At 43.7% G+C, this 26,754-nt stretch overlaps 1 protein-coding gene across 3 annotated transcripts; it reads left to right on the top strand.

Annotated features, from left to right (window-relative positions):
• Nucleotides 1-26,698, top strand: TPPP3 (tubulin polymerization promoting protein family member 3). Of its 3 annotated transcripts, none has more exons than XM_075837538.1 (4): nt 1-253; nt 20,746-20,940; nt 21,345-21,498; nt 23,350-26,698. In XM_075837538.1, the coding sequence occupies exons 2-4, from the start codon at nt 20,753-20,755 to the stop codon at nt 23,536-23,538; spliced, it is 531 nt and encodes a 176-aa protein (XP_075693653.1). In that variant the 5' UTR covers nt 1-253; nt 20,746-20,752; the 3' UTR covers nt 23,539-26,698. The 3 variants fall into 3 exon arrangements, with proteins under 3 accessions (XP_075693653.1, XP_075693651.1, XP_075693650.1); XM_075837536.1 differs by lacking the exon at nt 1-253 and adding an exon at nt 19,783-19,805; XM_075837535.1 differs by lacking the exon at nt 1-253 and adding an exon at nt 20,500-20,607.
• The last annotated feature ends 56 nt before the right edge of the window (nt 26,699-26,754 follow it).

The raw sequence follows: 26,754 nt of genomic DNA, 5'->3' as shown, positions 1-26,754 counted from the left end.
CTAGTGATTGCATTGGAGATCTCTACCAAGTTAAATCTTGTCTGCTACAAGCAAGGAGGGTACATCTCTTACGCCTGCAAATGACCTTGGTCACTTATATTTATGTTACACTCCCTTGATGTTTTACAGGATGTCTCTATGGATACAGGAATAAACACAAGATAATAGCCCTACAGTCTTTAAAGCAGCATTTCATTCTACAGGGCCAGGCGGGGAGAGGAGGCGTCTATAGCAGAACAGAGGGAATCAGGAGGTAAGAACAGGATTCTGGCTATGACACTCTGCACATAACTCAACACAACCTCTTTCCTCCCATAATAAAAACCCAATATTCCTTTTTTTTTTTTTAGTGCTTTGCACTAAACATTATACAATCCATTTTCCTCTCTTTCTGCTACTTTACCCTTGGCTGCAGGTGTATTGTAAAAATAAAAATAAAGAATAGAATGAAAAGAATACATTTCTTTCATTTATGCAATGAACCTTTTCCAGTCTGGCATGAAATCCTCCTTGGTTTTAGTGCTGCAATGTATTCTGCTGTCCTGCGGCTGAATATAGTCATGCATGCTGCTCCAGGCATGTAGTGTTATAAACACTGCCTCAGTCTCTCCCCTCTGTGTAGTATTTTTATCTGCGCTACTGTGCATTACATCTGTTCATGGAGGCTGGGAAAATACTGACATGGATGTTCATAAGCTCCTGGTATTTTTTTTGTTACAATTCTCATCATTTTACAAGGAAGAGTTTTATGGTTTTTGGGAATTTTTCATGATACTAGATACTATGTACTGTCACTAGAGTATCAATGGATTCATCTTTATGCTGCAGAGCCAAGTTTGTCATTTTTAATGTAATATGTTAGATATGGTTTTACATAGGACTGCAGGTAAACCTACTTGTTTTCACTCATTATGTTCTGCAAATGTGTCTAGTGATTTCATTATACGCGTTATACTTTAAACTGCATAGTGTATATATACCATTGACAAACTCAGTTGTGCTCTATCTAGAGATGGGGAAGGACGGACAGACCGATGAACAGATTTAAGAAAATATAAAAAATATTACATATTTATGAACCTTAAATACTGTGTATGTGCTATGAGTGGTATTTATTTGTATATTATTATTTTGTTTATTGTGTTACTGTTGCGGATCATAGTAAGGAAGTGCAACAAACAACACTATACTAGAAAGGTAGTTTTCTGCAGCAATAGTGTGTATGTTTCATACAGATGTAGCAGAGCCAAATTGGTTATGTAATTATTTAGGACTCCCTAAGTTACAATTAAAGGTTTAACTGCCCTGTGTAAAACTATAATATCAATATGCATTAAACCAAATGACAAACTCAGCTCTACTACACTAGTATGTATATGAGTGCCTCCAGAGGTTTGTTAGCCAGGTAATCATGACTGGTACATGTATGAAAGCATGTAGTATGGGCTTAGGTCTATGTATCAGAGGTTCTCTGGCTTCAAATCCCAATAGAGGGACTGCGTAATTCTGCTTAACCTAAACTCTTAAATGTAAGCAGACTCTTGAATTACTTCTTGCCATACAAAGGCACAAATACCGCAAAGCAATGAAAATGAGTGTGCTAGGACCTTGAGACGAAAAGGAATAGAGTATATGATGCAGTGAAAATTGTATCTGCTCCTACAGGCAAAAAAATGCTAAAAGCAATTGTTAAAAGCTGTAGGGTTGTACCAAATAGCAGATTCTTTGCAAATCTCTATAATGTGTGGCTTTCCGCCCATAAAGCTTAATTTAGGGGGATAGGTATTCTGGTTTCCTTGCACACTCCAAAATATACTAAGATCTCAATTGCCTTCCTGGGAAATTGGTCCCAACATTAGGGACCCTAGTGGTGGGGAATGATGAGAGTGATTACAAGCTGGATACAAAACTGCAATATGCAGGTTCTATATCCAAATAATCAATAAATAACATAGACCCCCAAAACATGTAATAGAAACATGAACACTAAGGCTTCGTTCACATCTGCATCGGGACTCTGTTCATGGGTTCCGTCTGCACTTTCCGTCAGGGGAACCTATGAACGGAATCCAAACTGAAACCATAGGTTTCCGTTTGCATCACCATTGATTTCAATGGTGATGGATCCGGTGCAAATGGTTTCCGTTTGTCATCGTTGTTTAAGGGTTCTGTAATTTTGACGTAATCAATATCGTAATCGACTGCGCTATTCATTCCGTCAAAATGACGAAACCCTTGCACAACGGTGACAAACGGAAACCATTTGCACCGTATCCGTCACCGTTGAAATCAATGGTGATGCAAACGGCTACGGTTTGTTTTAGTTTTGGATTCTGTTCATTGGTTCCCCTGACGGAAAGCTCCGAAGGAACCCATGCACGGAGACCCATCCCAGATGTGAAGGAAGCCTAAACACGTAGTAAATATATTAGACCTGCATTGTGCCCGTAATACATAAATATTATACAGCAATTCTTTCCATTATGTTACTCCGCACTCTGGATACATTTCTTCATTTTGAACATTGTACAAATTTGCATAAAATCAAATTAGCAAAATCTAAAAATTACCACAATAGAATAAAACAACAAAGCAATACTGGGAGGATCTGCAACATAGAAGAGGTTCATACGAGCAACTAAAATACAGTTGTCCAAAGGGAGTATCGATTTTATACAAAAACATCTGCTGTCGCCGTCCTTGTCCCTAGAGACCCTGTCGATGCTTGATAGGGGACTCTGAAAAAGCAGCACTAGATATGTTGAATCTTTGGACTTGCTGTCCCCTAGGACAATAATGAATTAATGACTCCTAATGAGAACACGCAGTGAATTACACCATTTTGATCCAATCACTGTGAGAAGCGGCCCGCTGCCTCCCACCCATTGCTTTCTCTGTTACGCTTTGCTTACACCATTACAGACGGTTGTCATGGTGATCCGTGGGATGAGAAATAGCAGTGACATGATCTGCCTGCAGGGCCCTCAGGGAGACTGAGAAGGGTGGTGGATCTGCAGCTAAAACATGTACCAGCGAAGCCGAATGTTAGGTTTACTGCTTAGATGTCTACAGTGAGAAATATCCATAGATCTATAATTCATCAGTTATATAATGTAATACAATACACAGTCCTAGTACCCAGTACAAGTCCTATAATACAGTCACCATATACCAGGAGAGAGTGATCACATACATCTGCTGTCCTTGTGGAAAAAGCTCATACTCATAGTATACAATTCTCATAGCCCCCCTAAAACAATACAAGGCATGCGTCAACATAAAGGCACATGATGGGTGTCTGAATGCTGCTCTTAGATACAGTACTGCCTAATCTATGTCAATAAATGAGATGCAATGGCGTCTCCTCTAAACAGATCGATGGATGGCACACATTTACAACTGCTCTGAGCTGGCGTACATAAGCAAAAGGTTTAGATCCTTTAGTGACGTCTTAGTGACGTCTCAAATATACAAGTATACAGATGTAGATCTGAGTTTGTCATCAGGAGTCTAACATAGAACACCAAGTAACTTACTTGACTTCCTAAGGCCTCATGCACACGGCCGTGTCCGTAATCACGGTCCGTAATTACGGGCACGGCCTGCCACTGGCGGCCGCGGACAGCCACCCGAATTTTCGGCCCATGCTCCCATATAAAGTATGGGAGCACGGTCCGTAAAAAGCAAACGATAGGACATGTCCTATCTTTTGCGGAGGCTTTCTACGGCCCGGACACCCTCCCGCAAATATACGGTCCGCATTTACGGACGAAATCTACGGTCATGTGCATTGGGCCTAAAGCAGTGATTCCCAACCATATTACCAAAGGGGAGCCCCTGCTATTTTTTTCCCTGCCTCTATTCCGACATCTATGAAGCTTGGTGTAGGGACATGTAAAGCATCCTATTTTTCTTGTCCAGCACTTTACTTAGGATGAGATATGTTGACTGCTTTGTCAAGCATATTTGAGCAGCTTGAAATCCGTGTGCCATCGCTACTGTGAAAGTGACAGGTCTTGCTACTGTGTTTTGGGGAACCCCTAAAAAGTTTCCAAGAAGCCCCAGAGTTCTAGGGAAAGCTGGTTGGAAAAAACCAAAGGTTTTGTCTGGTATATCAACATAACCAGCGTTGGACTAGCGTCCCTTGGGCCCATCAGAGAGAATGATTCTGGGGGCCCACCCGCTATCTCTACAGAATATGTGCACATCCACCTGTTATCATTGAACACATAGGACATATTATCAATAAGGTCTGATAGGTTATTTATGAATCACCCATAAGAAATTGATCCTAGTGGCAAGTGCTTGGCTTCCAAATCTGCTCCAAATGGGTTTGTCTTCTGCTAGACCTTTTTTCCCATTATTGGGTCAGAATCTGCGCCCACCGAAGGATCTTCTGGTATTTTGGTTGGCCAGTCTGACCCTGAACATAAGTATCTTAGGGCATGTTGAGGTACTAAAAGCTGTTTCCCCAGTAGGACCTCCTCTATCATCCAGATCCAAGTATCACATGCCTATTGATCTAAAAGGGTGAAGTGTTTATCTTTATTTTATGGTTCCACCAGTCGGGGTGTCCCAGCAGGGGCAAGTAATGATAATTCTCAAATTTTGCACCCCTAAAGAAAGCAATGACAAATTCAGCTCTGCATGGCTGTATACTATTTCTGTGTAATTGCTTATGTAAAATAAAATATCCCCTCAGACCACATGCAATATAAATTTATTCTATGGGAAGAGTTGATCTGCATGTCATGCAAGCGTGTAGTAACTGATCCTTTACTTCTATGAAAACATTTTCACACTTATGACAAGTGTTTCGGTGTATCATAAGGGGGACTAAAATACCACAAGGGAATCAAATACTTTGTTCATTGGCTGCAGCTGTTTGTCACTGTGAATATTAGTAAGGGAAGTGTTTGCACTGTGCAGGCAGCTTGCCTCATAGAGCAGAAAATAGGATTGTACAGTCAGGAGAGACAGGACGAGCAAAAAAATATATTGAGTAAGGCCTCATGCACACGACCGTATTACTAAGAGGGCACCTATAGAGGTAATTCTGCATGCTTCCGAATTCATATGGAACATCAAAAAATTGGGGCATGCTCTGTCGCATGCCCGAGCTATTCTCCTCTTGATGAAATTCTGCATAGAGCACCCAACAGAGTACCATGCCGTGTGCATGTATGAGGCCTTTGGCTACTCTTAGCTTGCTGTTGGACCCACTTCAAGATTTGGTTCTTCTGGGCCGAGAAACCTAGTGGAAGATACCGTCTCAATTGCTATGCCACAGCGAGATTTTGTGTGTAGAAAGCTACAGAGGAGGATTTTGAAGGAAATTACTATAGGCTACGTAATAATGGGTGGAAGGAAGCTAAAACCTTATGCACACGACCGTATCCATGTGCACGGCCGTGATTTTCGGGTCGGCCGGCAGCGAACTGTCAGCTGCAAGCCGCCCGCAAATCGTGGGCCATGCACATGGCCGCGTCAATTATTTTCAATAAGCCGTTCTTTCTGCGGTCCAGGATCCCGGGCCGTGCACGGACCGTGAAAACGACAGTCGTGTGCATGGCCCCATAGGAATGAATGGGGCCACAATTCTCCCGTGGATTTTCGGGGGAATTGCGGCCGCAAAAGCACGTTCGTGTGCATGGGGCCTTAGAATCAAACTATCCATGAAGTAAGAAGAGCATCTCCACTCAGCTTTCGGGTTTCAGAATGACTATAGACACATAGATTTTGCACTAAGGATATTGTATCTTTTTGTATTTTAGGCTGTTTTTGTAAAAGTAATTCTGATCATTTACATGCAGAAATACTAGGTATTTGACTTATGCCATTTTACTATAAAGCATCTGCTGACAGTATATTTAAAATAAGTGCAATAATGTATGAAATGGATGGATTATATTTCCATTGCTTGGAAATAGTAATAACCCCAATAAACAGATTACTTCTATGTCTAGTGAAGACATAAGCAATGGAATAGCTATTGGAGTACTGATATTGCTGCTTTAATCAGGCATCTACTCTTGGGGGTCCATAGGTCCCCTATTCTGTATAACACAACAGTAGAAGCATTATATGTGGTCATTCTAAGCAAATAGCTATTAATTTTAATGGACCTATGACAGAAGTCTCTGAGCAGTGCCAAAGGGGCTTAAAGAGGTTGTCCACACACGGACAGCTGATGACTTATCCACAGGATAATCCACAGGCTCCGACTACTGCATAGCGGCCGTGCTGCATGACCTGCCTAGGTAGAGTCGTGTGTTAACCTTAAACCATACTATCCCCCACCCCCATTTAGTAACGACACATGACACCGAGGTTGGATGTGAAATGGCCACAGCAGCCGTTTATTAATTTCACAGTTTTATAAAAACAATTTAAATCCGAAACATTCGGATAACTAGTTAGGAATCCACCAGAGAATTCCTCCTAATAATTCACATGACCCAACATGGGTCAGAATCATAAATAACCATTAAACGTTAACATTAACCCGAGCAGAGGAAGTCCTTGAAGCCCCTTCAGATGTTCCTTTCAAGAACACACCGAATTAGCCATCTGCAAACCACTAATTACCTCCAGCCGTAAACCAGCTCGGAAGCACCGTTCACCTCTGCAGATGGCTCCACCCACTAGAAGTCCACTTCAAGGGGATAACACCCGTTGAAGCCCTCAAGTGATATACCGACCACTAGAAGTCCACTTCAAAGGGATAACACCCGATGAAGCCTTCAAGTGACATACCTTCTACCAGAAGACCACTTCAAAGGGATAACACCCGATGAAGTCTTCAACCATGTACCTTTTTTGGGGGACGCATACCCCCGATGCGACCCCCCCACCATTTTGTACTGACTGGCCTCAAGGACTCCCCCCGCCAGCTGCCATGACAACAGAACCTACTCCGGAAAAAAGAAAAACATGTTAAATAAACACACAAAATAAAACACAACGCTCATATACGGACGTACAGAAGACCTAAGGAGTAACAAAACAAGGGTGGGAGGGTGGGAGCTTTGCTTCTTGTGTACTACTCCTCCCGCTGCTTCCGGCTCAATGCCGAGAAACAGCGGGAAGCGCAGTAACGGCCCCCCCGTCCCCCCTAGCTCCTCCCCGTCCCTCCTTCAGCTTCTTCACCTTTCCCTCACCTCTTAACATTAACCCTTTCCCTACCAGGACGGTCATGTCGGCTTCCCTCAAGCCTGCAGCTGCGTCCAGCCTCTTCTTGACCTGCCTAGGTAGAGTCGTGTGTTAACCTTAAACCATACTATCCCCCACCCCCATTTAGTAACGACACATGACACCGAGGTTGGATGTGAAATGGCCACAGCAGCCGTTTATTAATTTCACAGTTTTATAAAAACAATTTAAATCCGAAACATTCGGATAACTAGTTAGGAATCCACCAGAGAATTCCTCCTAATAATTCACATGACCCAACATGGGTCAGAATCATAAATAACCATTAAACGTTAACATTAACCCGAGCAGAGGAAGTCCTTGAAGCCCCTTCAGATGTTCCTTTCAAGAACACACCGAATTAGCCATCTGCAAACCACTAATTACCTCCAGCCGTAAACCAGCTCGGAAGCACCGTTCACCTCTGCAGATGGCTCCACCCACTAGAAGTCCACTTCAAGGGGATAACACCCGTTGAAGCCCTCAAGTGATATACCGACCACTAGAAGTCCACTTCAAAGGGATAACACCCGATGAAGCCTTCAAGTGACATACCTTCTACCAGAAGACCACTTCAAAGGGATAACACCCGATGAAGTCTTCAACCATGTACCTTTTTTGGGGGACGCATACCCCCGATGCGACCCCCCCACCATTTTGTACTGACTGGCCTCAAGGACTCCCCCCGCCACCGCGAAACAGGCCTTGACCACCTTAAGCCTGTGAGTTCCTCCACACCACCACCGCCCTTTCTATGCCTTCTGCTATAGCCAAGCTCCAAATATCAATGCCAACCTCGGTCAGATGAACCCCGTCACTCCTCCAGAAATTCCCCAATCCTGACTCCAAATCCCTATGCCTCACGCAAATGCCCCCGTTCTTTGCCACAAAACGGGACACCGCCCGGTTAACTTTTATCCGAGCCTTATTGACTCTCTCCACCGATCTAGCTAACCGCCAATGCTTCCTTGGGACTATGTCCGACCACACTACCACCAACTTGGGATAAGATACCCACAAACACAACAAATCATGTTTGATATCCCGCACCAACTCACGAAAAGGGCGGACTCCTAAGTCATTCCCACCCACGTGCAACACTAAAACCTCCGGAACCCTATCAAGCCGCACATATGTCTGGAATTCCGCCAACACCCTGTTCCACGACATACCTCTAAACCCCAGCCAATGCACAACCGCATCCTGTCGCGGAATGCGCAACTGGCGACCATCCGGGCGGACGTCCGCCCTCAAAGCCCCCCAGTGCACGTACGAATGACCCATCAACCACACCAGACAAGGAGGCGAATCTGAAACGGAAAACACAGTTAGGCACCACCATATACATTTGCAAGCATAAACAACAAAATTACAACATATGGGGGCGGACATAGGACTTAAACCTTTTAGACTCCCAACGACCAATACGCCTCACCCCCTCATCATCCAACCCCCAGCGCCCTGCTTCCGTTGCTGCGCCAATCCGGAAGGAATGAGATGAATATGAGCCTGCTGCAACCCCAACCGCCGTCAAACATTTTTTAAAAACAGCTCCAAACTGAAACCTGGACAAGAACGACCCGTCCACATGACATAACAAAGGCAAATCTGGAGACCCCCTGTTTTTTGTAAAACCATGCATGCACTCTACTGGGCACATGACCGACCCCGGGAGAGCGAACAAAACTATCAGTTTTCCCTTCCCTAATTGGTCAGTTTTTGATCTACGCAACCATACCTCCAACCGATCTGCAAAAAGGCTCACCTCCCCAGATCTCAGCCCCCCTGCCTGTTTAGTACTTGGCGACACCAACTCACCTATTCTAAATGCTCCGAAGAACGCCAACGAGAAAGCCAACCGAAACAAATCCATTTCATCTGAAGAACGACATACCGATGCCAATGAACCACCCAACAAGCCCAGCAAAGCAAACGACACCGGCCTTCTACTGTCCGCCTCCACCCTACCTCTGCGCAACCCCTTCAAAGCCTGCGATACCAGAAATTCCTTCGATACATCCCGCAAGCCCCGCAACTTAAGCCCAAACGCCACCGCGGATATAAACCGGTTCACCTTCGCTACTGAAAACCCCGCCTCCCAGGCATCCCCTAACCAATACAAAAGTGCCACCAACCTGTCTCTATCCGTATTGACATCACCCAACTCTCTTACCCACTCCTCCCACTGCCTCCAACAAGCAGCATAAGCCCTCCACGTCGTGCCCGCCAAAGACCTTTGTAACAGCTGCTCTACGGGACCGATACCAGATCCCATAGATGATCCGGACACGCCAAACCAATACGTTCCGCTCCCGGAGCCAATTGCCGAAACCGGTCCCACTGCGAGCGAGAAAGAGCATCAGCAACACAATTCCGTACACCCGGGACATGCACCGCCACCACCCACGCGTTCAGCGACAAACACACCAACACTAAATGTCGCAACAATTGAACTACCGGAGGAGAGGACGCCGTGATGTTATTAATGGCAAGCACCACACCCATGTTGTCGCAGTAAAAACGGACCTTCTTATCCCTGAGCCTGTCCCCCCAAATGGTAGCCGCCACCACGATGGGAAACAGCTCGAGCAGGGCCAGATTCCGCGTCAATCCACTGGACACCCAGCTAGCCGGCCATTGACCTGCGCACCACGGACCTCCCCCGTAAGCTCCAAAGCCACCCGCCCCAGCCGCATCCGTGAAAATATTCAGATCACTCGTATCCTGCGCTGGGGCCATCCATAGCGAGCGACCATTGTACTGGCCCAAGAAGTCATCCCAAACCTGAAGATCAGCTCGGTGCTCCTCCTTGAGCCTCACAAAATGATGCGGCGCCCGCACTCCCGCCGTTGCCGCCGCCAACCTTCTACCAAACACCCTCCCCATCGGCATAATCCGGCAGGCGAAATTCAACTTCCCCAGCAGCGACTGAAGCTCCCTCAACGACATTTTCTTCCTTCTACAAGCCCGTCGCACCTCCAGCCTCAAAGCACCCAGCTTATCCGCCGGGAGCCGACACTCCATTGCCACCGAGTCAATTTCGATTCCCAAGAAACAAATCGTCGCTACCGGGCCCTCCGTTTTTTCCGGCGCCAAAGGGATCCCAAAATCCCTCGCCACCTTCTGCAGGGCATGAAGCAAGTTACCGCAAACCGGCGAACCCCCCGGGCCAACGCACAAAAAATCATCTAAGTAATGGATCAATGAATCGACCCCGGATACTCCCCTCGTTACCCACTCCACGAAGCTACTAAACGCCTCGAAGTATGCACAAGAAAGAGAACACCCCATCGGAAGGCACCGATCCACGTAAAAGGCCCCATTCCAAAAACAGCCCAACAGCCGTTGGCTTTCTGGATGCACCGGCAACAACCTGAACGCCGCCTCGATGTCGGTTTTTGCTAGCAGCGCCCCCGGACCCGCAGCCCGCACTAACCCCACCGCCTTATCGAATGAGGTATAAACTACGGAACACAACTCGTGATCAATCCCGTCGTTTACCGACGAACCTTTGGGATACGATAAATGTTGAATCAAACGAAACTTTCCGGGCTCGCGTTTAGGGACAATACCCAAAGGGGACACAACTAAATCTTTCACCGGCGACTCCACAAATGGCCCCGACATGCGCCCCAACGAAACTTCTTTTAACAACTTTTCCGACACGACTTCCGCATGCACGTAAGCCGATTTTAAATTTCTCCGCGTAACCGGAACCTCATAAGGAGGCGGAGGAATAACAAAACCAACACTAAACCCTTCATAAAGCAACTTAGCCGCCGCCCTATCCGGATACTCATTTAGATAAGGGGCCATCCTTTCCACCCTCACCGGCGACACCCCCTTGACCAGCCCCGTGCTGGTTCCCGGACCTCTTTTTACGCAGACATTTTGCCGCCCCGTGTGATGCACCATTACACTCGGAGCACACGTGCTTGAACTTGCACGTGGCCCCGAACTTACACTGGCCTTCATTGAATTGCCAGCAAAACCCCGCCTTTCCCCCGCCGCTTGGTCCACTCTGACTAGTCTGGCCTCCCTGGCCACCGCTCCCGGGAAAGGGCTGCCTAACCGGAACCGTAACCCGTAACCAGAGAGCAATATCCTTCTGGTCCCACCGAATCGCCGGCCGAACCGCCTTCCGCTGACGGAATTGCTCATCATATCGCAGCCACGCCTGACCCCCATACGCCCTATGAGCCTCCCCAATAGCATCAAAATAACAAAATAACGCCGAACAATTTTCCGGCGCCTTTTCCCCTATCACACTAGCCAATATGGCGAACGCCTGCGACCAATTAACGAACGTCTGCGGGATAAGCCTATACCGCCGCCGTTCCTCCTCGTCCTTTTTACTCTCATCCCGCTTGCTCTTATCCAAATTGAATTTAGCCAGCGGCAAAAGAGAAAAAATTTCAACATATTCATCTTTCCAGATCCGATCACGCACCTCCTGCTTTAAATGCGCCCCCAACGGACCCTCAAAACAAACATACACCTCCCCCCGAGCACGATCGTCCATGCGCACTCGATCGCCGTCCTTCTGTGCCTCAGTCTGCACCGACACCGCGACCGCCTCTCTAACCGCCACCACAGGACGCGCCTGCAACGATCCCACTTCCCTGGGGCCTTCCCAAACTACCGCAGGGGACACTTCCGTTACTACCGGCGCCGCGGCCCTATCCAGGCGCCCCACCAGCTCCCGTAAGCAACCCACTAAATCTGCCAAACCCGCTCCGTCGCGTCCGCCCGCGCCACTACCGGCCCCCGATGCTATGCTAGCAGCCCCCCCGCCGACACCCGACATAAAAATCGCTGGATAAGACAATAAAGGAGTTATACACTCACCGGGCTGCACAGGCGCTGTGTTCCCGTCAGCCGGACCATCCTGACCTCGACGATAGACGTCCAGTTCACCTTCCTCCAGTTCTTCTCTCGCCGACGACTGTCCCTCCCAACGACCTCTTCGGAAAGGGGATGAGGACGCGCTGACCGATGGGCCGGCAACCTGCCGCCCGACCGCCGGGACCCAGACTTCCGACCGGACCTGTTGCCTCGACGTCGCTGCAGATCTAGTCGTCCGTCTAGACGATCCTGACGAAGCCTGCCCCCTGGCCGGAACATCACCATGCGGGGCGGCCGTACCTTGCTCTTGACATCTTCCATCTGATGGGGGAGGGGTGACAGGGAGCCCGGCCTGCGACTCCCTGCTTACCGCCGGACCCCGTCGCGGCCTGGGATTCCTGCCAGGACGCAGGGCCTGGGAAGGGGCGGTCCTCCCAGCTGCCTGGCCTGCAGCGTCCGGGATCGGGCTCCCTCTGCGACGCCGTGTCCGCGGGACTACCTCCGGACTCAGGCGCTCTGGAGGTCGGGACCGCCGAGAGGGACGGGTCGACACAGCCTGCATCGCCGTCACCCCTGCTACCGCTCTCTGCCTGCCCAGCGCAGGAGCGGTTGTTCCCGACTCCCCCCCCGCCGCCATAGCCATGCTCGTAGGGGGGCCGGGGGAGGGGAGCCTGTCCCTTACAACAGACCCCGAACGCCGTGCCCGACGTGGCGAAACGGCGTCCGGGATCCGCGTTAATGCAGCCACGGTCTCCTCCAGCCATCCGGGACCGTGGTGCACAGCAGCGGCACGCAGCCGCTCTAAAATCAGGGCCTCTGCCATACTAACAAAACCGGGCAACGGGGAGCTTTGCTTCTTGTGTACTACTCCTCCCGCTGCTTCCGGCTCAATGCCGAGAAACAGCGGGAAGCGCAGTAACGGCCCCCCCGTCCCCCCTAGCTCCTCCCCGTCCCTCCTTCAGCTTCTTCACCTTTCCCTCACCTCTTAACATTAACCCTTTCCCTACCAGGACGGTCATGTCGGCTTCCCTCAAGCCTGCAGCTGCGTCCAGCCTCTTCTGGACCGCAACTCTGCTCCTATTCACTTGAAGAGGAGCAGAGCTGAAGTACTGCAGCTCGGCTGCTATTCCGTGACCGGAGCCATCTGCTTCCGGCTCGAAATACTGCATACCCTGCATAATATCTCAGAAACAGCCGGAGCAGCTGATTGGTGCAGGGTCCGGGTGTCGGATCCTCACCGACCATATACTGACCTGTGGATAGGTCATCAGTTGTCCGTGCGTGGACAACCCCTTTAACCACCCCTTAAATCCCCTTGTTGTAGAAAACAGTGGTGTTCTGAGATTACAGACTCCACCATCCTGATCTTCTCACATGTATCTATAACATATCAGAAGATCATTTACTCTAATTTTTGAGAAATTATAATGCAGGTCATGGATACTTAGATGGTATGTAATGAAGCCTAATACGTATTTTTCTGCGATAACGCAATACCCAAATCATACAATTATTATGCTTTCAAATTGGTTAACCAGAAAGTTATATTTCTATAAATCTATGCAGGTCAATAATGATCGTCAATAAGTCCTTTATTTTTCTGCCACACTGTATTAAACAGTTTGGACATATCATATGACATCACAGAATTACCATTTCTGGAATGAATATGTGTAGTGATGTTTGTGTATTCTGTGCAAAGACGCAAATACATAGTGAATTGCTTTTCAGTACTGCGCACAAGAGTCCATCTGATCTGTATTTGAATGATTTCATTGTTATATTAGCTACGCGACAGTGGAACACATCTTTCCTATGCAGACTCATAAAATTGTTTATGCCAGTGTGTTTATTTGAAGTTCTTTTACTCTCGATAGAAGTGAAGGTGCTTAAGGCCCAGTTTGACCTCTGGTATGCTGTGCTTAAAGAGGCTCTGTCACCAGATTTTGCAGCCCCTATCTGCTATTGCAGCAGATAGGCGCTGCAATGTAGATTACAGTAACATTTTTATTTTTAAAAAACGAGCATTTTTGGCCAAGTTATGACCATTTTTGTATTTATGCAAATGAGGCTTGCAAAAGTCCAAGTGGGCGTGTATTATGTGCGTACATCGGGCGTTTTTACTACTTTTACTAGCTGGGCGTTCTGACGAGAAGTATCATCCACTTCTCTTCAGAACGCCCAGCTTCTGGCAGTGCAGACACAGCCGTGTTCTCGAGAGATCACGCTGTGTCGTCACTCACAGGTCCTGCATCGTGTCGGACGAGCGAGGACACATCGGCACCAGAGGCTACATTTGATTCTGCAGCAGCATCAGCGTTTGCAGGTAAGTAGCTACATCGACTTACCTGCAAATGCCGATGCTGCTGCAGAATCATCTGTAGCCTCTGGTGCCGATGTGTCCTCGCTCGTCCGACACGATGCAGGACCTGTGAGTGACGACACAGCGTGATCTCTCGAGAACACGGCTGTGTCTGCACTGTCAGAAGCTGGGCGTTCTGAAGAGAAGTGGATGATACTTCTCGTCAGAACGCCCAGCTAGTAAAAGTAGTAAAAACGCCCCGATGTACGCACATAATACACGCCCACTTGGACTTTTGCAAGCCTCATTTGCATAAATACAAAAATGGTCATAACTTGACCAAAAATGCTCGTTTTTAAAAAATAAAAACGTAACTGTAATCTACATTGCAGCGCCAATCTGCTGCAATAGCAGATAGGGGTTCCAAAATCTGGTGACAGAGCCTCTTTAAACATGATCCTGTCCATCAATTTGCTAAAATAATTGCTTTTTATTTCTCTCAAGACATTCTGGCGTTTATTAATTAAATTTGCTGCCCTATATAAACGCAAAAGCAGAGTGGCTTTCTCATGCTCCCTGGCAATAGCACTCGGGCACATCCCCCGCCAGCCCTACCTATTCCTGGTCTTGTTATACTTAATGGGGTTGTCTCACAAGGATAACCGCTATCATCTATTAGAGCAGTGTATTCCAACCAGTGACCTGGGATCCACACATGGCTCTCGGGCCCCCTGCTTGGGGCAGCTCTAAATACTATTGTGCCCTAGTGACACCAGGGATGTCATAATATTACTAAAGTTGGGCACCAGGGTCAAAACCGTATCATTGCCAGTTAATACCAGACTCAGTAGTATCTTTAATAAAATGTATACCTTTTAATACCCAGTGTGGCACAACACCACCAATCATATTTGAAAGTGGCTTGTGAGCCAGAAAAAGTTGGGGACCTCTGTATTAGGGCATATGGACATCATAGATGGCGGTCCCCCACTCTGGACCCCAACTATGAGCCAGAACGGAAAGCTGCACTGGCAGACTCGGTGCATCCATGCATTACATGGGCAGCTGTTTATTTGAACGGTTCAGGGTAAATATATTGGTAGACGTGAGTTTCCTCAGCAACAACAGCTCATTGCCGAGGTTTGGAGAAACCAGACCTGCAGCGATCACACAACTGCCAGGTTGACCTCTTTGCGTGACCACCCCTTTAAAGAGGACCTGTCACTAGGTCATATAAGTTGAACTGGTCAATTGACCTGGATAGCGCTGATTCCAGAGCTGATTTTCTTTTTTCATGAACCACGGCCCCCCCCCCCCCCCCGTTCCAGAGATATGGCCCACTGTTGTGTTGGCTCCCTCTATGCCATTTTGCTGTAGTTATCCAACAGGGCGTAAACTGCCCTAATGCTGCCTCGCAATTATTGGTCAGCATCAGGGGCAGGAAAGCTAGCTCCACCCCATTGGATAACTACAACAAATTAGCATATAGGAGGCCAACACAACAGTGGGCCATATTTCTGGAATGGGGGTGTCCAGGGAAAAAAAGGAAAACATCGCTGGAATCAGTGAAACAGCGCTTTTCAGGTTAGTTAACTACTTCAACCTTTATGACCTGGTGACAGGTCCTCTGTAAATGCACTTAAAATACACCTGTCATTATTGATATTTGAAAGATGCCCTTGAAAAAGGACCTGTCAGGGAACAAGTCCTCTTTAAATTAGGGCATTTATTAATTGCCCTGCAGTGCCCAAGAAGGATCACACAGTCACTAAGCTCCTTCAAAGAATTAAGTATTGTGGCGCCTATCCAAGGAGATTGCTTCATCCTTGGTAATAAATAAGGGACTGTTCCTAGCAGTACTGCTACCTTTAATATATAAGTCATGCACAATAAGTGAAACTCCACCAATCATTACCCAAAGTAGGGTGTCATTACAAAATATGGCTTTATTTTACTAAACCAATTTAGACTGCAGAAGATGGAATTGTGACTATAAACAGGTTATGGGTTGAGTTTGTCTGTGTACGAAATTAACTCATTGCCAAAATATATGTGTAAAAAATGATTGACATACAAGCAGATAGTGATACTTCAAAATCATTTGCTATCCTAAACATTGTCTCATTTGTACAGTCATTCAGTCTTTATATCTAGTGATAAAACTGCTTGCCAGTTTAGAAGGCATTAAGTAAATAGTATTTTGCTTTGGCTTGTACAGCAGTCATAATGCCAGTTTAGTGTGTACACTCATAGATGGAATAACAGTATAGTAACTAAAGGGGCAAATACTTATTTTTCAAGAGATAATTCATAAGAGCTACTAAGTAATTCTTCTAAAATTAACATTTTTCAAACCAGTTGTCCTAAAAATGTATCTTACTTTAAAATGGGGTGCCACCGCCTCTATTACAGACCTAGTCACTTGACAATTGTGCATCTCCCCGTGTAAACAGGGGATGTGCTGCTGAAAATGTACAAAATGTATAAGGACGAACTATCGTGTACCCGATACTTGCGATCAATTGCTCTATGTAAATGGAGCAAATAAGTGCCGATTGACAAGCTGAACTCATCGATCGGCGCTCGTTGCTCGACAGGAAATCTGTCTGTGTAAAAGGACCCATAGAGAAGTGAGCGCTAAGCATTACATGCATTAGTACATTACCTTTAAAGAGACTCTGTCACCAGTTCAGAACTGCCCTATCTCCTACCTAATCTAATAGGCGCTTTAATGTAGATAACTACTGTTTTTTGTGGGTTTTTTTTTTTACTTTTATTTTTGACCAGGTTATGAACATTTTAAGATTTATGCAAATTTGGCCTTAATGCCGAAATGGGCGTTTTTTTACTTTTCACCAAGTGGGCATTGTAAAGTAAAGTGTATGACGCTGACCAATCAGCGTCATACACTTCTCTTCATTCCAGCCCAGCTTGATCCACAGCACAGCGTGATCTCGAGAGATCACGCTGTGACGTCACTTTTTACCGCAGGTCCTTCACCGGAGCGACGGAAGTGTGAACAGACATCGCCTCCAGCCATGCCGAGACGTTTATCCGATTCTGCAGCGGCTGGAGGCGATGTCTGTTCAGTCTTCCATCGTTCCGGTCAAGGACTTGCCGGATGAAGTGACGTCACAGCACGATCTCGCGAGATCACTTTGCTGTGGATCAAGCTGGGCTGGTATAAAGAGAAGTGTATAAAGCTGATTGGTCAAGTATCATACACTTTTCTTTACAATGCCCACTTGGTGAAAAGTAAAGAAACGCCCAGTTGGGAATGAAGACCAAATTTGCATAAATCTTAAAATGTTCATAACTTGGTCAAAAATAAACATTTTAAAAACAAAACAGTAGTTATCTACATTAAAGCATCTATTAGATTAGGTAGGAGATACGGCAGTTATAAACTGGTGACAAATCCGGGCAGCCCATTCCTACAGACACCTATATGTCACTATAGCTAAAGGTCCTATTGCACGGCCTGTCCTTGAACAGGGCTCGTTTGCTTCTTTCACAAGGAGCTATGATCAGTTATGTATAGGGACGAGTGGTCGCTACTCTGATCGCTCATCCCCATGCATTTCCATCATGTCGGCAGCACAGCTCCCTGTTTACACAGGGAGATGTGCTGCCAGTAACGATAATATTTCTTGCAGCATAAACGATACAATCAGCCGATAAACAGGACAACGATAAGTGTTCACACAGAGCAATGATCGGGAACAAGCGTTCTGTAAAAATAATTTTGCACGTAGTAGCCCTGATCAAGAGACCGTAGACAACTATGTATTTATTAGTGATAAATCTACTATAGGCTACTCATTGATGGACTATATGAGCATCCCTGGAGAGAAACGTTTTTAAACTGACAAAGACATGCAAAGGTATTGTTAGAAAAAATGCAGACAAATGTTATACTTTTGTCGCTCAGCATAAGAAATTGTGAAGCAATAATACTACGAATAGAACAATAATGATAGTACCTATGTAGTTTACATGCTCAATAAATGTCCAACATAAAGTATTTCTAGTTTGCGACATGACACATAGGCCCTTTGGAAAATTTTGACTTACACATAGGACAGAATATTCATTTATAGGGATTATCCAGGCGTAACTTGGAGATCCTAGGCCCCAATAATAAATCTGTAACAGGGCTACCTCCCTACCATGTGCCATTTCTATTACTGGTATCGTCTTATTTTCCAGATGGGCTTTTGGGTCTCCTTGGGCACCAGGGTCCTGGTGTGACTGTTACTCTGCCACTCCCTTGTATTGCTTCTATTTGGCATTTTAAGGGTATAGTGGATGAAACAGCACCCTGTAGTTTAGTTTTATTAGGGAATCCTATAGATGCACTGATTTAAAGACCATGTACATCTCTGTGTAGTCTAATTCTGCAGTTAAACTATCCACCATCTAGTTGTAGTCTGTTACCATTGAGACACATAGCTCTGCATAGGAACTGTAAACGCAAAACAATAGAAAATGTTTTATGAAGACTATTTGCAAAGTAATTTCTTTATTTATTTAGGTGCATTGGAGCAGTAGGAATGGTTGCGAAGGAGTCTTTAAACCTGGCAATGAGAAAACACTTTTTTAAAGGGGTTGTCCCAAGATTAAAAGTTATCTCCTAGCAATAGGATATAGAATAACATGTTGATCGGTGGGGGTCCGACTGCTGGGACCCCCACCCATCGCAAGAACGGTATCCTCTGAATGAATGGAGCGACATGTCGCGCATGTGCACTGCCGCTCCATTCACTGTCTATGGGACTGCTGGAGATAGCCGAGTACAGCACTCTATCGCCGGAGGTGCCATAGAGAATGAATAGAGTAGCTGTGAGCAGGCCCGACCTGCTGCTCTATTCATTCGGAGGATCCTGTTCTCGTAATCGGTGGGGGTCCCAGTGATCAGACCCCCACCGATCAGCATGTTATCACCTATCCTATGGTTAGGAGATAACTTTAATCTTGGGACAACCCCTTTAATTTCAAAGAATAATTTTCCCATTGGAAATTTTCCATCTCCCACTAATTCAGTTTCACTTATATTTCCAAGCCAGAAGTCCAATTCCCACACTGTGAGAGTAAAGCCTGCAAAGAAAACATGAATTACAGTATTAGCACATAGCAGGAACCTTTCCCAGTATAAATTAATATACAGAGAAGCTACATAGCAACAAGGTGTAGGTACAAATACAAAGCTGTAAACTTTATGTTGGATGCCAAATAGCAACTACTTGTTGCTACCAAATACACTGCAAAACAAAAACCTTCTCCTCATGCAGAAAATAAAAATTCTTCCTTATTCTGTATGACACCACAATGTGTTGGACTCTGTTCAGATCTGCTGATGTCAATAAGACAAAGGACATCAAGAGGGCAAATGATGCATGCAACAGACATATGCTACAAAAGAGCATGAAAAGAAAAGGCCTCGTATTAAAAGCTATTACTAAATCATGTAATTTATTTTGTAATTCATGTACAGTGGTAATGGTTCATTGTCAGTTTTACTGCATGCTTGTTAAAGTATTAAGTGTTAAGCTTATTAAAGGGCTTATGCGCTTTTAACAATCCCTACTTGTTAGAAGGGTCCCTTTACTATAAACGCTTGTGATCAGCTATAATCCGTGGGCTAACCTGGCAGAAAGTTTTCATTTTCCCTGCAGCACCACCACAGGTGAAATTAAGCATTACAGAGTGCCCATTCATATCAATAAATTGTGTGTGTAAAGTGTAAGAGGACAGATCCTCCAGAGCAACAGACGGTCTTGGTAACTGCTCTCCACTCTGGCCAGGGGATGAGGATCCTGAACAGGGGACCCGAATTTTCTTATCGGCTATATAAAAATGGGTTTTCTGAACTAGAGAACCCATTTAACTAAAATAAAGTACCATGGTGCAATTAACTAACTAAAGTAGTGTAAGTGTGTGTGTGTGGGGGGGGGGGGGGTTGTATTATAATAATTATTACTATTTCAGTTTAAAATTGCGTAGTTTTTTTTTATATATTTTATTTAACAATGGCATATGAAGTCTGAGGCCCCTCACAGTACTAGATTGTACCACCATACTGTCCCTTCCCATTACTTGTAGAAGGCAAGTTCCACTTCCCTTGTTTGCCAACAATGCTGTGTTTGTGACATGACCATCCCTATGCAGGGTCACATCTTCAATGTGAATAGGGTAAACCTGACCTGGGGTCCCCTTCTTCTTATGCACCATACCAGCTGCATGTTCAGAAACATTTTCAGTGGAATTAGGTAAATAGGATTAACCAGAAACCTAAAGTTGTCATTATCTAGGCCTCAGAAGTACTTAACCTGGTGTTTAATTAATATGAAATTCTAGTAATGGTTCATCAAGTGTGTAATGTCATGCTTTTTTTGCTTGTTTTACAGGAAGACCATGGCTGAAAACGCTGACCTTGCTTCTCTAGAAGAAAGTTTCAAAAAGTTTGCTATCTATGGGGATACAAAGGCAACAGGTCAAGAAATGACTGGCAAAAACTGGGCCAAGCTTTGTAAAGAATGCAAAGTCATTGATGGAAAAAATGTGACCGGAACAGATGTTGACATTGTCTTCTCTAAAGTAAAGTACGTGAAATCCTTATATACTTATGTCTATATTAGTATAAAAGTTTTGTTCTCAATGTGCAACATGTTTAATAAATTTGGCTAAACAACTTGCGATAGTTATGCCAATACTGGCAAACGTGTCTAGTATGTCGTGAGTTAAGCTAAATATGTTATATAGCGTGTTCCACAATGATAAATGTAGCACTATTTGCGACAAAAAGTGTCTCATTAGTCTTTGTAAAGTTTCATTTTTATGACCCTATTCATAAATGTGTCCCGGTATATACTGTTATACTATTAAAAAGGTCTAAGGAAAGACATAGCAGAAAAATAAGTCCTCAACTGGCAGCAGATACAAACACAACAATGTAGAAGTCGTAGAATTTTGTTTTTACAAGAAAACTAAATTTTTTGTTTTTCAGAGCAAAGTCAGCAAGGGTTATCAACTATGAAGAATTTAAGAAGGCACTAGAGGAATTATCAGCAAAAAGGTTTAAAGGAAAGAGTAATGAAGAAGCGTATGACTCTATCTACAAACTTGTGTCTGGAAGAGAACCTGTAAGCGCTGGAGTCACGGTAAGTGACCATACAACGTATATCCGTTGTATCTGGCCAGTCCTCTTTTGCCCAAGCCGGACACATCTAGTGGAAATGTTGTGTACTTTGTGCACTTTTTTTGTCAATAATAGAAAAAAAATTCAACGGCACCTAAGCTAAAACCAGCACCACCCTGCAAAATAGAATTTTGGGATCATACAATTTTTTTTTTTTAACCCCCAATGTATTCATAGATGGATGATGATTGCATCCATGTTTAAATTGAAACCACTATAACATTTACTGTATTGTGGTAAATTCACTAATAAACTATTATTCTTATTTTTAGATATTATTTGTGATATTATTATTTAACATCATGTTATATTACTATAATTTATATATATATATATATATATATATATATATATAATATATGTTGATTTTTTACTATGACGATTACTCCCAACTGAGCACACTGGGATTTATTTTTATTTATTGCATGGCCACTCATTAATTTCAATTGGTGCCATGGAACACTACGTTGTCTGCTGCAGGTAAAATGAGTGACTGCAAGCAGCTTTTCTTGGCAAGATCTGAGAAGGGGTTGTCCACGTTAATGGACATTTTGAACTGTGCAACTACTATATAATTTGTTACAAAAACATTACGTCTATAGCCATAGTGTCGATATCCTTTTACAAAACTTCTGAGATAACACCAAAAAAGTGCCTCAATAGAATAATTTGATCAAATACCAAAGTCATAGTTTAAACACATATGCAGACAATCTGTGTTAAATGACCCAAACATTTTCAAAATAAAATAGTTTTTATTGAGACATGATAAAAATACAAAATACAGATAATAGCATCAAAAATGGATTCAAATATAAGTCCTCACAGTAAAGAAAGTACTGAGTGGGCTACTGGCCATAACATCTATACCATACAGAAGTACATTGTAAATAAACAGCCATGGTAAGTCACATAACAAAAATAAACAACTGTGAAATAGACCATCAGAATCGATAGACAGAACTGGCAAGCTAGCCAAAAAAAGAATGAAAGAAAAGTTGACAGACCATGCACATATACAATGGGTTAAAGAGTAGCGATGTGCCAGGAGCCCACTTACACCCAACGCTTTTCGCCACCAGGCTTCGTCAGGGGGGAAAGGATGACGAAGCCTGGTGGCGAAACGCGTTGGGTGTAAGTGGGCGACGGCATATGTGTTTAAACTAAAACTTCTGAGAAGTCATAGTGACATGTCAAAAGCTTTGTTCGGAGGGTATCCGGGTGCCAAGACCATTATTGTTCACTGGAACAAAGGGGCATTAACGCTCAGCTGAGCACTGTGCTTATTCGATTGATACTTGAAGAGGCAAAGTTAGCGGTGTACGGACTCATGGACTTTTATAAGCCTATACCCTGCCTTGCTCGATTAAAGTGGATCACAGGTTTAGGGGCACAGTGCTCAGCTGAATGATTCTGCCCTTTGTCGAATCAGTTGGTGGGTGTCTTGGCACTCGGACCGGCCATCAATTTAAACTTCTGACATGTCACTATGATACAATAGGAACCCTTTAAGGTAGGAGTCTGCCAAATCTTTACAAATGTCCTGTACCATTTTATAAACATTACAATGAAGTGCACGCTGGTTTTATTTTGTACCTTCGGCTTTACAATACAAACAGAAGTCCATAGTTGTACAAACTGTAATCTGGAAAGAAGAATAATCCAAAATGCATTACTTCTAAATATTGCACATGGGATATAAACTAATGAGTCTCCATATAAGATACTTTGCCAGTTACTTAATGTTTTCTGCATTTTTGTATATATAAATGTTGTACAGCAGCAAATCATGTACCATCTTTCCATCTTACAGAAAGCTGCAGCGACAGGAGCAGTGGAGCGTTTAACAGATACATCCAAGTACACCGGATCCCACAAGGAACGCTTTGATGACAGTGGGAAGGGGAAAGGGAAAAGTGGTCGCGAAACCATTGTAGAAAACACTGGCTACGTGGGCTCGTATAAACATGCAGGCACCTACGATGCTAAAGTGAAGAAATAAACCTCATAAGAGGGTACAACCTAACCTTCATTAGCTCCTGCAGACATTATTACCTTCTGTGTTCCCAGTGAAGTAAGGTAGTCCATTCTGGTAGACATGAAGATTAAAAAAAAAAATAAAAAAAAAAAAAAAGTGGATGATTACTGCAGTATAATATTATTATCGCCTTCATACAAAAATAACTCTGGCAAAATGCAATTCTCAGCTACATTTTGTTGGCGAGCATGTCCTGATGATGGTTACTGTGCATGTATCTCCTAATCTGTGTACTCTATTTAGACATTAACCTATACACCTTACAAGCTGCTGTAAAAAAAAAAAAAGTAACTCTCTATTATTTCAAGCACCATCAAACCCGCTGTAATAACTTAGTTCTGGTTCACAGTGCCTTTAAAATGTCCTTCTATATTGAATGTTAAATGTTACCAACCAGGTCTATGAGAAAGCCTCGCATGGCCTTCAAAGTTTTGTCGAAAGAATCCTAGTTACAGTATATTGACCTGGAATGTGAGATTATGAATGGTGCATATGGTCTAATCGATGCTGCTGTTTATGTTGGAGCTCCTTCTTACTGTTGTCATGATTGTTTAGATGTTTTTCCCTTACTGTAAAAGATTTATAGTAAAAATCTTGCCATCAAACATGACAACAAGGATTATTAATATATTGTAATCCATTAAAAGCGCTGTCTCATCTAGACAACCCCTTTCCAAATGCCATATTAGGATGTCAGCCCCCACTCAGGACCCCCTATTAGCAAGTTTTCCCTTATTTGCCCTGGCAGACCTGACGCATCTATGTATTACATAGACAGCTATTCATACTACGTGAATACTACACTAAACATGGGGAAATGTGTGGTTGGCCGAAGCTTCCCTCGGTGATAACAGCCAAGTGCCGGAGGGTTTCTAAAGCCAGACCCATAGCGATCAGCTAATCTCCAGCTGGCTTTAGTCTTAAAATAGGTTGTCTTAATGAGACAACCTCTTCAAGCAGGCCCAACATTAGTAGATGGTAGATGGTAGCCAGTGTGGACACAAAAAGAAATACCATACTGTATCATGTAAATTGTACAATGATGGAGTATGTGCAGATTTAGTGTGATGTTATGTTTTCATGTTATGATGACATGAAATGTCTTTGATGGGAACAGGTATAACTTTTTTTGCCAGGCCCCGGAGGTTCAACTACATCTCTTGCTACCATAATCTTTAGGTGACATGTTTCACATGTAAAATATAAATGATTTATTCAGCATAAAATCCATTTACTCCATTGGCCATGGGAACAGTAGTATTTTGGCATATAACAAGACATGTTATAAGGTACACTTAACAAGGAGCAATAAATCAATAATATATGTTGAATGGATGAAGTATAGAGGTATCAGGGATTTTTTTGTATGTATTCCACACTGTTACACTGTTTTTAATCTCAAAATCTGTCTTCCCATCCTTCTACACAAACGGAAGAATTCATGCGATTAAGCGTAAATGTAAAAAATGTCAACAATTCAAATGATGGATGTCTTAAATATGTGTTAAGTTCTTGTTGTTTATCCTATATGTTCCTCGTACTCATATGTACCAATTTACCACTATAACAAACAAATATAAAGGCTTAGTAAAAAGATTAGATGTCTCCTGGAATAGTAAGTAGCGAGATGACATAATTTCTGCAAAAAGTCCATTTGAGATCATCTTCCTGTCCCTCAATTGCAAATTTTTTGGCAATACAAATATTGGCCAAATATGTAAAACAATTGAGCCGTTGCACAGCTGTTAAATCATTTTTGGCACAAAGAGGAGATTAGTATGCCATCACCGAGGCGAGAGAGAGAGAAACTGGTTCCAAACATAGAGCATAACAAAATTCATAAAACAACCATGACCAATGCAGTGTATCTATGTGTATAATAATTCCACTTATATTTATATTACGTTGTCCAGTATGTAAAATTCTGTCGCCTAATGGTGCCTATAAATTTGCCTCATGATATAAGAGTTCCCCATACTCTACAATGTAATGTATAAAGTCCAGCACATGCAATGTCAGTAATGCCTTAGAAAACATTAGGATATTTACTACTGTATCTCAATGTCTATCCAAATTACCAACTTCTATTGCAGATGTTTGTGACTCACTTTTTAAAAGTGTCTAGGAAAAGGGGTGGGGCTTGCCGGGAAGGGGCCTGGCTTAAAATGCACCCACGTGCGCCAAAATTTGGCGCAACTAACTTAATGTAAACTAAGCCAAACAAGAGGTGGTATAAGGAAGAGAAAAGTGTCTAGTAAGATACGCCAAATTTACCATACAGTGTGCTCCACTGTGATAAATTTGGCGTATCCTCTGACTCCCTGGTCTAAGTTTATGCCGTCTAAATCTTAGACAGCCTTAGTCAATCTTCCCCAATGAGTGTATACGAAAGCAGATGATAAGCATTTGAGCCTATTAGTCATGCTGTAGCTGGTGTGGGGTCAAAACTGACATCATGTTGTCCCCTGGTAGTGACATCATCGGGCTGTGGGTCAACAGGTGAAATCCTGTCCTCCATCCCATCAATTGATATATAGCTTTAAGCAGAACTTACATAGTTTGGGCTAGATTTAGTGCTTGGCTATTAGAACCTGTCACTGTTAGTCAGAGGTTCATCCTGTAACAGTGACTCCTACTGGCAAGGAATAAAAAAAAAAATATATAAAAATGCTAAACCAAAAATGTAACAATAACTATATAATCCCAAAATGTTTTTTAAAAATGATATTGAAACCTCAATTTAATGTATTGTTCACAACACATACAGTTATATTGGTGGTAGTAACAGTACAAGCAAATGTTTCCATTATATCTAATTTTTAATCGTTACTAGATTAATGATAAAATAATTATTTATTTAGAAGGCAATGTCAATGGTCAATACAATTGTTACAGGCAGCTCGTGTCATCTGGTGTTGCTAAGACTTAACTTATTTCATAACCGTTCACACTAATGAATCTAACCCTCTTTTCACACTGCAGAGAGCGCAATATTTGGTTGTATATTATTACCCCCTTCTGAAAGTAAATGGTTAATGTATTAAAATGTCTTTCTGTCTATATAAATATATATATATGTGTACGAACAAATCCTTTTCTGCAATAAAATATATCTTTTTTGTTACATCATTGCATTTTTGTATTTACTCAAAGTATCTAGTGATAAACAAAAATACAAAA

The sequence above is a fragment of the Rhinoderma darwinii genome, chromosome 9 (genome assembly GCF_050947455.1).
Source record: "Rhinoderma darwinii isolate aRhiDar2 chromosome 9, aRhiDar2.hap1, whole genome shotgun sequence".
NCBI lineage: Eukaryota > Metazoa > Chordata > Amphibia > Anura > Rhinodermatidae > Rhinoderma > Rhinoderma darwinii.
The sequence above is the reverse complement of the archived record's forward strand: the minus strand, read 5'-3'. Positions and strand labels throughout refer to the sequence as shown.